At 42.1% G+C, this 13,460-nt stretch overlaps 1 protein-coding gene and 1 long non-coding RNA gene across 2 annotated transcripts in view; one reads left to right on the top strand and one right to left on the bottom strand.

Moving 5' to 3' along the window:
• Positions 1-13,460, bottom strand: part of Ralgapa2 (Ral GTPase activating protein catalytic alpha subunit 2) — a 271,739-nt gene that overhangs the window by 14,871 nt on the left and 243,408 nt on the right. Inside the window, exon 39 of the mRNA XM_028754273.1 lies at positions 5,332-5,453. Coding sequence (XP_028610106.1) covers positions 5,332-5,453 — 122 coding nt within the window. The remainder of the gene's footprint in view (positions 1-5,331; positions 5,454-13,460) is intronic.
• LOC114609884 lies at positions 4,223-12,253 on the top strand. The gene is made up of 4 exons (XR_003709602.1): positions 4,223-4,330; positions 5,936-6,026; positions 9,966-10,121; positions 11,673-12,253. It is a non-coding gene; the product is annotated as an uncharacterized LOC114609884 (long non-coding RNA).

Here is a 13,460-nt window from a genome sequence, read left to right as displayed (position 1 = left end):
AGAGAGAGAGAGAGAGAGAGAGAGAGAGAGAGAGAGAGAGAGAGAGAAGTGCAGATGTTCCTGCACTTGTAAGAGTCACACAAATCCATTGTATGTTGACAACTCTAAAATACAGTGTTTCACAGAGGAAGCAAGCTGGGTCTGGGTGATGGGATTAAGAGTGGTTAAGATCTTTCTATCAATATCTTCTCACCTTTTCAAGAATACATGTATAAGTCACAAAACAAATGCAAAAAGGGTCAGAATTGAGCTGGCTGTGTGGAAGGGATCTAGGCTGGGGCCTGATGGCATTGTTGGGATGGAGACAGTTATCTACCTACAGAACACATGGCAACATTTTGGCCAGGGACAGTCAAATGTGCTAAGGGTGTAAGTTGGGCTGGCTGTGAGCTCTTGAGGAGATGGTGACATAAGAGAACTTACGTTTACAGAAAATTTCTGGGGTCTCTACATGTAATTTTCAAAGTTAATTCTGGGCTTTAATATCAACAACAAGCCAGCCACTGTTGCTTTATTTATAGGACCATTGTCACAGTGTAGGCACTGGGGTTGCTGTATCTATGTGTGGAATAGAAGGTGAGGGCTATGTTGTCAAACTTGTCTGCAATCTTCGGTTGTTCATTCCTGGTTTATGCTTCAACTTAGTCAAAACTACTAAGAAGAGGCTAGACTTGATATTCTCTGAAGTCCCTTCTATCTTCACATTCTCTGATGTTCTTTCCCTAAACTATGAGAAAGCTAAACACATAAGAAGTATAAGCATAAGCTGTGCCATCAATCTGAGCTTTACTAAGACCAGTTTAACAGGGATGGAGGAAGGGAGAATGAGAGAAAGAATGGATACTGCCTGAGTGATATACAGGGGATTATCTTTTCAACCAGTATGAAAAGCTTTTTGGATCAGGGTTGGACTTTACCTGTCTGCTTCTGGGGGCTAACTTGATTATTAATTACTCAGTAAAATATTTCTTCCAGGATCTATATACAGAATCATAAGCCTATAAGACGGTGGTATAGTGAGCACCCATGTATGGTGGCTTCAACAAGGGGAAGATGGTGGAACTTCACCCTTTGGGAAAAATGCCAGTGAACTACAGGACTAGGGTAGCATCTACATCCCAGATTTCCTTTGGGACCAAGATGTAGCAGTTGTCTGTGCCTTTGTGAATTTATATTATTGGCTCCCACCAAGTGGACCAGGTTAGAGTTTCTGGGACAATGTCAAAAGCTGTTGTAGTGAAAAGCAGAAAAGAATGACCAAAGTCTATTCTAAGGACAGATAAACACAATATTCCTTAACAAGAGGACATCCAGGGACATATCTGAGAATGAGGAAAGTTTGCAGCTTTGGGCAGTGCCAGCATCTTAAGACTGACCCAGACTAATCTGGTTTAAGCCCCAAATATGACCTACATTCAAGCAGCAGATAGCGGAACAAAGTCGGGGTGACACATTTTCTCCCACTTGTTCTATTATCCTGGAGCTTTTGCAACCTCGTCTGTCATGAAGGAAAAAGTACTGCTGACCCTGTCTTGGAGAAATCAAGGGCTATGTTTTTGAGGCTAATAAATAAACAAAGACCTGTGCTCCCTCTGCTGGCCCTCCACAGCAATATTGAAGTGGGCAGGAGCCATAACCAGTGTTGGCATCTCAAGCAAACACCAGCCAATCCAGGGTCACCGAGAACAAATTTCCTTGAACTTGGTTTTATACAAATAAAAACACTCTCACCAACTTCTGACCAAGGTAATTTTAAATGCTGAACATTAGATATTACATGAGATATACCTACTGTTCTCAACTGCCAAATTGCTAGCTGTGACCATAACAATTATTTTGAGATTCACTTATCAACAGATACAAGTGGATTCCTCTAAGATTTTAAGGTCCAGACACAATCTTTAGAGCAGCTTCAGGGGTGAAACAAAACAAAACAAAACAAAACAAAACAAAACAAAACAAAACAAAACAAAACAAAACAAAACAAAACCAAACCAAACCAAACCAAACCAAACCCAAACCATCAAAAACCCCAGCAACAAGGAAACCCCCATGTAAGTGCAAACAAGTTTCTCTGCCCCTTTTTGTGCAGTAAGAGTAGCTCCCAAAGGTAAAGCTTTACACTATATCCCTTTGGATAATGTCAAACATCAGACTGGATTCTCCAGGTCATTAGCATGCAGAAGAATGACCTCATGGTGAACAGATGCACTTGGCTGTGAGCTGCAGTGATTACATCAGTCCCTCCCTAGCACTCGAGGGTGCCCATTCCAGTTAACCCTTTACAAGCAGGCTCTCTGCTACTCCCTTCCTTGATAACATGAAAACACAAACTTAGTCCTCCACTCCCATAGCTGTGTGGGTTAAGCACATACAAATATGCAAGCATAAACCAGATAGATGCTAATATTGACTACCTTTCAGATTATTTATCGTTTGCCAATAAGGAAAGGGATCAAATGGCAAACTGCAGTCAGGGCTAGGCAAAAAAAACTATCCAAATACCTTTCATACAGAGTATTATTAATTCAAACAGTGGATGAAACAGATATAAAGGGTTGCTTTAAAATAGTGTTTCTGCTTGGGGGATGAATCCTCTTTCTAAAGCCATTGTCAGAAGATGAACTCTTATATTTAAGTCCCATGTCCCAATTGGGAGCTCAGGGACAGAAGTGCACTCATTTGGGTGCTCTGGCCCCTAGGGCACTGTGGTTAGGGGGTGTGGGAGTCACAGGCATTTCCCATCAATAGAGTCTCTGGTCAAGCTCACCTGCACATCTCCTCTCTACAGTGGGACTGTGTGCTACTTTCTGGCTGTGCTATACTATACAATGCAGGTATCTTCCTTAAAGACTGTATGCTAGGGAAGTCTGTGCACATGTATGTAAGGAGCCTGGGAGCCCATGCTATAAATGGCCACAGAGAGTGTGACTAGACCCTGTGTGCACTGTGGGAGCGTAGGCAGTCCAGGGTCCATTTTTCCAGTTGGTCTGTTACGTGGAAGAGCAGACTTCACCTCAATCTCTGAGTGTAAGTTAGCTGGGCTAGGCTCATCTGGTTTTAATGTGCTTGTCCCAAGGGGAAAAAAAAAAGTCACTGTGAATAAGTGAAAAGTGTTTTTCCTCTGTGAAAGTAGAGGTGAAGTCTGCCCATATGCCATGGAGAACACAGCTCTGAGAGGGGCCTATCCTCACTGCTCTGTCTGACACCGAACGTCAATACCTCTTATTTCTATCTCTTTCCTTATCACTGTGAAGGGCACGTAGAAGCTGTGAACCTGACGGGATGCGATGCTGATGTTGATCTGAAGGACAAAGAGCATTCACTTTGGTGTTCTATATTTGGATTCTTGCCCCCTATATAAAAGTTCTAATGTCTGCCCAGACAAGCTATCAGAATTTTTATTAAATAACTCAAAAGAATAAAAAACAAAACAAAACAAAACAAAAAAAGAACATTCCCCCAAAAAAGTATTAACTACCCTTCTTCAAAGTGGTCACACAAATCAAAATGCTTCTCCAGTCCTAGGACCTGAATCCGAATTGGTAGAATAATTATGAACTTTATTTATACAGAGGCTAAAATATACATAGAAAATAGCACCATGATCATTTCAATAATAATGCTCATCATCAACCTTAAAAATAAAAAGTCAAGAAATATAAACATTTAATTAGTATTCCATTTTTTGTTTTATTTTTAAGAAATGAAATGTTTTCTTTGCAGTTAAAAAAAAAAAAACAAAAAACAAAAAACCAACCCAAAACCAAAACCATAGCCTCCACTGAGAAACCCAAGTCCCAGTGTCTCCAAAGGATGAGAGAGGCTGAAGGGAGCTCTAGAGCATTAGCTTGCTGTGGAGTCCTCCTGTTCTCTCACTGAAAAATTAGACACAATTTTAAACCTCTAGCCAGACTGGGTATGAAATCTTCATTTCCCTTGAAACAGATTTTTCTTTTTCTTGTCTTAGATAGAATGCTGGCAGAGCATATAAAAGAATTCAATTCACAGCTGTTCTACTTTTTTAATGTAAGAAACATTAATCAAAGCTTTAAGTTATAAGCTTTTCTCATGTTGCTCAGTATCCCAGTTCAACAAAGATCAATAGAGGCCATCCCTGTGTTTCTCTCGCCTCACCAGGAAGCAGAGGCGTGATTATGTAAATGGAGCTCCGCACCTCTGCCAGCTCGCTTATCTCCCAAGCCTTCTGCCTGCTGCTCCTGGCTTCCCATGCAAGTGCTGGCCTCTCTCTCTTATCTCTCAACAAAGCTCCAAGAGGCACGGACTGCAGCCAGCCATGTTAAACAATGACGCATGGCTGATTTTATTTGTAAGTGATTTATTTCACTGAATTTAATTTTTTTCACTTTGTGTGTAAGATATTTGTTAACAAGTCGGCACAGGAGAAGCAAGCCTGTGTTCAGAAGCAATTAACACGGGCTAGAAATCTATTAAGCATCCTTATAGCTATGCTGAAACTAGGGAAGGTGAAGGAAGCCCCTCATTGAGAATTTCATCATGCTGTAAACTAAATATTCCACTTACTCTCTTGCAGGCAATTAGCCTGTAACAGCATGTGGAAATTTACTAGTAATAATTTTATTCTTTGAAATAAAAACCCATAATAATCATATCAACAATTTAAGTGGCGGACATATTTTTTTCAAACTGATAGTATTATATAGAAATAGTATGTATCTAAAAATAAGGAAATCCATGGAACATTCTGTAACTCCACAGACCTACTAAATGAATGCCATTATAATCTACTTTCTAAAGGCTCCATACCAAGTGCTGCTCTGGTCAGTGGCTTGTCCACATGACACCAACTACTCCAGAGAGCAGCATGCATGTGGCCCTCTGTAATGATGGGCCTGGGGACACTGTCCTTCCCTGTCTCCAGCATTAATCCCTGACCCTAGTATCTCAGCGGCATAATCCCCATTTAGCATTAGGAGCAACGGCTTCAACTGTGAGGAACTCTTTTCTGATAAGTATGCAGTGATTTGGGCATCGCTTTTAAACAACATATTCCCAGCTCAGCAAGAAACTCACAAGTCCTGAATGAATCAGAGCACATTATTGAGAAAAAGTTCATTAACCTTGCTAGATTCCAGGGTTAACAGGATAGCAGAAGAAAGGAACACAGCGAAAAGCTCGGATACAAAACAAATTAAAATGAATGTCATCATTCCTTTTGAAATTCATTAGTTGATTCAGAGGGAGAACATTCTTCTTAAATTTGCGAGCATTTATCTGTGAAAAACAGGTGTACATCTGCTACTCAAATACGTCTTAAGCTGGAGGGAGGAGAATAATGTAGACACTCACCCGTTCCACTGAGAGAGTAGCTGGGAGAGGGAGAAAAGACTTGAGCAGCGAAATCCTCAAATGTCATGACTTCCCGGTGGTTTTGAATTATTGCTTCCAGATACAGAGCTCGCTCTTCGTAGCTGCAGTAATTAGTTAAGGAGACAAACACACCACGTGCAAAATGGGGTGCAGAGCAGTGGGTGACTTGTTTGAAGTGCAGTTACTAGTTTTCCCATTCTGTGTGAAAACCATCTTGGAAACTCTTTAGTATTTTGCCAGAAAGTTAAATATTTGACACACATAATAGTGAGTTGCTAGTTTTGAGACCTAGATTTCTTTCAGGCTTCATTTATATACAACAGTAACATCATTTTTATATATATATATATAAAATTTATAAATATATATAATATGTATAATATAATATATATCATACATATAATATATATATTATATTAAATATATATCATATATATGTACATATATTGAAGTTACAGGATTATAGCAAAGCGCTGATTTTTATAACATCTCGAAGGCTGACTTAAACCAGAAGAGAGGTGGTTGGGTATAACAACACTGCAAAGGTATGGTGTCACAGCCTTCCTCTTCACTCTGGGTTTAGGTAACAAGAATTTTCATCTCGGTCTAAGGACACAAGGAACTGATACTTCAAGTAAGAGCTGGTGATATGATGGCGAGCACTTTCAACAAAGGTAAGAAAACATAACTAATTGGGAGGAGGAGGCCAGGAATTATATTCTGCAGGGGCAGCAGAGCCTCTGAGCAGGGTAAGTGACGAGCATTAGAAAATAAAGATGGAGATGGAGGGAGGATGTAGCAAATGGTGTACAGTGCAACTGCAAAAAAATAAAAAGAAAGAAAGAAACCATTGCCTCCTAATTAAAGCTGCAGCCTGGAACACACAACATTCAAATGTGTAATCAAAAACCAGTCACCAATAAAACTTACAAGCGTAACACGCTGAAGCAACTTTCCAGCTGTCTTAATAGGACCCCTGCGTGTGGCTGCCTTTCACAGGGCAGAAAGCAAATCTTCCCCTTTGTGTGAGGCTTCTGTTTCCTCTGAAGGTGAATCATGCACTTCCAATAACAGGAACCGTCAGAATGATCTGACAATGAGCGGAGGCGCTGCACATATAACTTTAGGAATTAGCACTGGGGGAAAGCCAGCATGACATCTCATTTTCCTTTCCTCATTATTGATGCAAAAGTTAAAGGATGTGTTTTGATTATTTTGAAACTGTGCAATTTCTTCATGAACACAAAACCCAGGGAACGTAGATTCCCCTTGGATTTTTTTATCTTGGGCTGCAAAGAAGAAACTAACATTCTATGTGTCTTAAAACAATCCTTTCAAGATAAGTTGGGAATGATTGTGCCCTTCCAAGTAGTTTCTCTAGAGCTTGTTTTAAAACTGGAGACACTTCTCTATTTTCTTTTGGCAAAGTCTTGACACTGATTTTGGGATACAGATTTTCTCTCCCTGCTCTTTTATATCTTCAGGGATGGAGTCACACTACAAAGGGACCTGAGGCACTCTGGAGCAATGCTGACTCACCTGGGAGCCATGTGTGACCATCACGATTTAAATGTTCATTAACTGAGGTGCAAAAGGAATAGCTATGCTTCTCTGCCCTGATCTGTATATTTCAACGTTCAGTAGTTACCAAGCCAAACTGCAGATACAGGATCTGGTGCAGACACCAACGTAGACAGTAAGATTGGGATCTGCTTCATGCTAGAATTTCTCTTAGAAACTCTTAGAAAAATGGAGAATATGCACTGGAAGCTTTCAAAAGTGGCCCCTCTGAAGATATATGATTTTTTTCTATGGATGGTCACAACAGCCCCAGGCCTGGGCAGCGTGATCTAGAGCTGGCTCCTGGGCTGCAGGCTGAACTCCTGGTGACTTGCCTTAATGAACAGGCTGCCAAACTTCCTCAGCGAGAGGCGCCTGCTCAGGCCCAATTCTAGAGGGACCCACTAATGCCATTCACGTCTCATTATGAGCATGCTCATTCTGTACAGCACTTGGCTGTCACCACAGAGCGGCCCTCCGTGTATGGCCCCAGCAAGCCGCTGGTCCGGGGAACAGCAGGATGTTAGGCCTGAGTGGCCGTCTGGCGAACAGGCCCTCTGACACTAAGCTGGCACGTGCTGGCCCAGCAGGGGCTGAGCCAGGCGTGACAAATTACTCAAAGAGCTGAGCTAAACTTATGGTTGACAACCACCTGAGCCTTCAGACTGCTGTGGCCCACTGTCAACGCTCAATTCATGGCTCCCCCCTTTCAGTACAGTCTGCTTATGGGCCTCGGTTAGAGCAAGCATGTCCCTCTAAAGACTTGTCACACTCTGCCTACTATTGTCCTGCTGTTTCCTGAAAGGTCCCATTGCAGCTAACACATCCCCATACAGAGCTGGGGACAATGGTGACCAATACAGAAATGTGTGTGCCCTCTGCTAGATTCTCCATGGAAGGCTTCACTGGAAAGTAGCCTTCTTAATCAAACTCACAATCAAACCTACAGAAGGAATGGTGCACATAAATCCCAGGTGGCTGTCCATCACCTTCATCCTAAAGACACCATCCAACTGTCAAGGGGCTGGTCCCTGTCATGACTGAGAGGTCTGGACTCTTAGGCGGAAGTCCAGTGCTGCAATCACAGGAAGCATGTATCAAGTTTTGGGATTTTCTCACTCTGTGAATATTTATGGTCTGAGTCTTGTATCTATAGACAACAGAGAGAACCAAAACTGCTTCCAGAATTGGACACAAAATGATCCTTTACAGAAGGATTGCCATTCAAGCCCTAGACTGTTACAAGTCACACCCATTCTCCACTGGTCTCTCAGCAGTATTAACGAGCATTAAACTTATGTTGTCATTGAGACAAATATCCATGGTGGGTTGGGCAAGACTAAGAAACATCAAATGCCACTCACTTGGGTCCAAGCCAGTGCATGTTAAATACCACAACAAAGAGAAAGCAAGTATCATCTTAGCTTGAATAGTGCTTTGAGCAGACAAGAACACACGAATGCCCCAAATCATTTGTTTAGCAATCTTAACAAAATATATAGCCCTGGTTTAAGTTTTGAGACCTAAAACTTGCTGCTTTGGCTAGACTGGCCAGTCAGTGAGCCCTCAGGTCTGCTAGTCTCTATGCTCCCATAATACAATGGGATTACAAACTCCTGCTCCTGAGCCCAGCTTTTAGGTGGGCACTGGGGATCTGAACTGAGGTCTTCATGTTTGCACAATAAATATTTTACCCCAAGGGTCTTAACTAAATGTACTGAAACTATGAGCAAAGGTGAATTGGAGCAATACTGTCTGACACTTATTATCCACAGAGCTTCAAGAAAAGGAAAAAAAAAGATATATCAGTATATATCAAAATGACTGTAAGACACTCCTCAGGCATTTGTAGGAGGCTGACGAGGCACTAAGCCATAAATCATTAGATTTATGGGTGTTAACCCATTTTAATACTAAATACTGCTCTCTCCTCTCCTGAAAGTACCCTAATAAACACAAAACTTTTATTTCTATTCTGAATGACTACCTCACTAATGTGATACAAATACTTTCAAAGAAGCAGTTTGTTCCTTGATCTCTCGACTCAGAGGACTTTCAAATTACTGAGCAGAAACTCATCTTGTATCTGTCATTCCTTACCCTCTCAGTGGGGTCTTACTGTGTAGCCCAGCTTGGCCTGGAATATACCATCATCCTGCCTGTACTTGACAACTGCTTGGGACTACAGATAAGAGCTGCAGTGCCTGGCTGTATTTGAGCTTCCTTAAGCAACCTACTCCTACATTCTTACATACAAATCGCAGAAGTTATTAATATTCAACTGGGAGGTCTCCAGTGGTTATAATCAACAGACACTTTGCAGACTCGGGTGGGAATCTAACCCCAGACTTCCAACTGTAGAATGATTATTATTTGATACTTTATAAGAGCAACAACATGACAGATAATAAGGAAGGCGCTTGCTTCTGGTGAAAGGCCTAGGTTTCAGTTTGTGTCCTTTTCCTCACAAGATGAGTGACGAGATAAGCTGCTCCAACTTGCAGCTTCAGTTGTCATAGAGGTAAAATGGGTAGATTAATGGAGCCCTCTGCCCAGGATTCTATGTAAAAGAGGCATGTAAGTATCGATGGCCTGCTCTAGCCATCCTAGTGTGGGCTCATAGGTTCTGTTCAAGGAACATTGCAATGGGTGAGCTGGGAGAGGCTCTGGTTAGGCTCTGTAGCCACCAAACTACATTACTGATTGAAAAATGTTAGCTCAAAACCATCAAGTGCTTTCTGGTATCACAGTTACCCCTACACTAGAACTGGGATGAGAATCTAGATTTTCTAACTTTCACTGCTCTCTGTGAAGATCACGGATTCCAGAATACATGGGTTAAGTTCAGGATCTTATGCAGAGTTGGGAGCTAAACTCCCAGTGAGGACAAACCACCCAACTTAAATATATACAGGTACAAAAAACAACCTGCAACATAAACCTGGGTACACAGAGAACAGGCTGACTGCATGAAATACAGAAAACACAATCCCTCCATTTTAATCTCCCTCTTCCCTCTCCCATTTCCTTCTGCCTCTTCTCTCCTACCTCAGGTTCTGGAATGGTTCAGCATTTTGATCATCTGTCCTTTGCAGGCTGCATTTTTTTAAACATTTGGAACCTATGTTCCTCAGCCCTTCTCTACATTCTCCAAGTTTGGACATGATATTCGCACTGGCCTGAGGGGAAGGCTGCCTCCTGATATTGGGGTGAGTGCCATATCAGTCAGTTCATGTCCCTATCCAGAAGTTCCGTAACATTTGCAGGAACTTATTAGTGACATAAACAAACCCAAAGCTAGCTGTCACCCTGGCTACTGGCCTTCTGACTCTCTAGCAGCCATCTGCAAAGGAGAGGAAGTCATGATTCAGAACTGTCAGAGGTGTCACATGCTCCCTGAAGAATTCTGGAACCTGTTCCAGTGCTGACACTGTTTGGTCCCCTTAGTCTATCAAGGGTCATCACCATCCCATCACAGAGCCAGCTCTTGAGTTAGTTAGCTGTCTGGTGCTGCTGAAAAGGACCACAAAGTCAAAGGCTTACAAATTTTCTCTCTTACTAGTTCTGGATTCCCAAACAACAGAGCTGTACTTCCTTCCCCTCAGGAGCTCTGGGGAATTCTGTTCTCCTTTCTTTAGATGCCAGGAGGACATTTGCACTCTTGCTTGTATGAGCACATGACTTCCTCTTCTTTGTGTGTCTATCAGCAGGATATTTGTCACTGGATTTAGAGACCACCTGGAGAACCCAGGAGAACTCCTTATCTCAAGATCTTAACTTGCTCATAGGTTCTAGAGATTCTGATACGACTGCATTCATCCCTATATCACAGTTGCTGCTTCTAAGTCTTCTACACAATGTTTATTGGGCTTGTATAAAAGGTTCAAAAATTTATTTGTTCTTTGCACACCTGAGGAAGTAGGTGATACATTTTGGGGGCATGTGGCATACATACATTTGAGGAGAGGTGAAAGGAAAAAAAAATGAGAGATGTTGGGGACAGAACAGCCCGATAGAGGGTCACAGTTAGAACCAGAGGCCCTGATCTGATGCACTTCTGATCCTTGACACTTGTAGGTACCTGCCACCACACAAGACACACCACAGGAGGGTTCAGATAGCCATGCCTCACTTTAAATAAACGGGTGAAATTCCAAAATGACCATCGAGGGAGCAGATGCAATCATATTCCAGAGCCATACATCCTTTCCACGGAGAGTCTGTTTGTCTTTCAGTAGAATGCAAATTTCAATGTTAGAACTATTTAAGATTGCAAACACATGAATCATTCAATGTAAATGTCACAGCCTGGTGACATGAAGAGGAGACTTGACTGAATAATGCAATTGCATGAAGTGGATGCTCTGGGAGAGGAAATGAAACACATGGAGGTATGAGCTATTAGATTAGGTCTCCAGCCCTAATGAGACACTCCTGGAGGGGGGAGTCCATGACTGCTCAAAAAGAAGAAAACACCCATATAACTAAGTTTCAGAGTAATTCTGAGGAAATGATAAGAACAAATGGAAATGGGGGAATCAGCTTTTCCTGGGCTATTAAGTTAGACTTTTGGAGGAGGTCTGCTCTCACATCCCCAGGCCATCAGCAAAGGGATCGAAGGCTTCCTCTTAGGATCTGAGGTACTACAAGGATGCCACGGATTTGATCCCTAAGAAGTAGTCAGCTCTGTTCTTCCCTGGGGACCGGTGGGTGAGGAGCACACCTTTAATCACTGCCTTTTCCATTTCTGTCTTCTCCAGTCCTCCTGGAGCAACTTACCACCAACACGTGAGAAAATGCCCATGATCCATCAATCAAAGTCTCATGAAAGTAAAACTGTAACTGACAAGAAAATTAGTCATTCTGCAAATTTCAGTTCTTGAGAAAGTGCTGTCAAATTGGGTGGGAAATGACTCAACAGGCTATTTGGCTGATGAAACCCACTGGAGAAATAAGGGATCAGTTGGAACAATTGATGTCTGAGAGTTCTGGGTGTTCCCGCCAATGGCTTGATTTCTGGGAGGGAGGAGGCAGTGTCTTTTGGATGGTTTCTCTTTCATAGGTTTCACTCATCCCAAAGATCTATGGTAGAAGCTAAACAGGTATTTTACACTGCAATCACAGCAGTGACCACGGGGACTCTTCTGTTGACATTCATATTCATGAAGTGTTGACTAAGTGGAAGACAATTAGAAATGCATGGCATCTGAAAATGCCTTGAGTCTAGTTTATGGCAAAGCCTAAAAGAGGAGATGATTAAATAGGAATACACATGAACTTTTAGCTCTACCATCAGCCTGCTAAGTGAAAAATTATTAAAATACACCCTAAGTATTTATCTACTACAATGCAATTGAACTAAATTATTTACTAATTATTGGACAAGTACTCTGATATTGAAAACTAAAAGCCCTTTCCATTTAGTCTACAAATTAGTTTATATATAGGTTGATTCTAAGAATAAAATGAACACTAGGTGGAGTGGCACTTGTCTGATGCACACAGGAGGCTGAGGCAGGAAGATGAAAGTTCAAGGCCAGCCTGGGCTGTAGCGTGAATTTGAGCTGCTGCCTATGAATGGCCCTCAGACTCGACAGAAATCATGATCATGATCCTAAGCTCTCCACTGACTTTCTTGACTTCATTTCTGAAAGCAACTTTAAGGAAATGGCTGCTTTTTTAATGATGTTTACAAACTCTGAGCTGTAAATTTTTTTCCTTCCTTCTATACACTTAAAGATAAATTAAGGTGGAGGCTGGAGAGATGACTCCGTGGTTAGTGCACTGGCAGTGTGCAGGGGTGCCCTAACACTTGACTGATAAACAGAGCTGCTGATTTGTACCCGAAACCAAAATGCACCACAGACTTATCAGAGCAAGACAGTAACACTGAAGCTGTGGAACCCCAGCTGGAAATCTGGGGGAATTCTAATACTACAGAGATCCTTGGTGTTTCAAAGCAGCAAAACGGCTGTCATTTAATATTAAAGGAACTGATGCTATCCAAGACAGAACGTGTGGAAAACATTCACTGAGGCAGGAGCCACACTGGGCAGACAGAACTTAACACCATGGCAGAACACAGAGTATATCTTCATCTGTAGCCCTAGGACCAGCTACTGTACTTTGGGCATGGCTAGCTTATCAAACATCTGCCCTGGGCAAGACCAAAATGCCAGAGGAGGGTGGGGTGGCACTTCATATTGTTGGGAAAGTGGTTTGGGGAAGCTGGAAGGGAAAAGCTCTTCCTTTACATCTTAGGCATCTGATCCAATGTTTGTGCGGGGTAAGGGGGGATGAGCAGGAAATTTAAGTGAGCTACTCAAATACTTTGATAGAAATTTTGAAGCAGAAGGGGCACTGAGGATTAAACCCAGGGTCTCATACATGCCCAGCAAAGGCTCTACCACCAACCCGCATCACAGTTTCCCTGGTAGAAGACTGATGCTTTGCTCTTGAGCTTGATCATAAAATTTCCCAGAGGCTGCTGAAATGGTGTTGATTTTACAACAGACTCAGTGGTACTATTCCATATCCTTTGCTGATCT

Source organism: Grammomys surdaster, unplaced genomic scaffold, assembly GCF_004785775.1.
Source record: "Grammomys surdaster isolate TR1022 unplaced genomic scaffold, NIH_TR_1.0 129, whole genome shotgun sequence".
Classification (NCBI taxonomy): domain Eukaryota; kingdom Metazoa; phylum Chordata; class Mammalia; order Rodentia; family Muridae; genus Grammomys; species Grammomys surdaster.
Note: the sequence above shows the minus strand (reverse complement) of the source record. Positions and strands in the feature narration are given on the sequence as shown.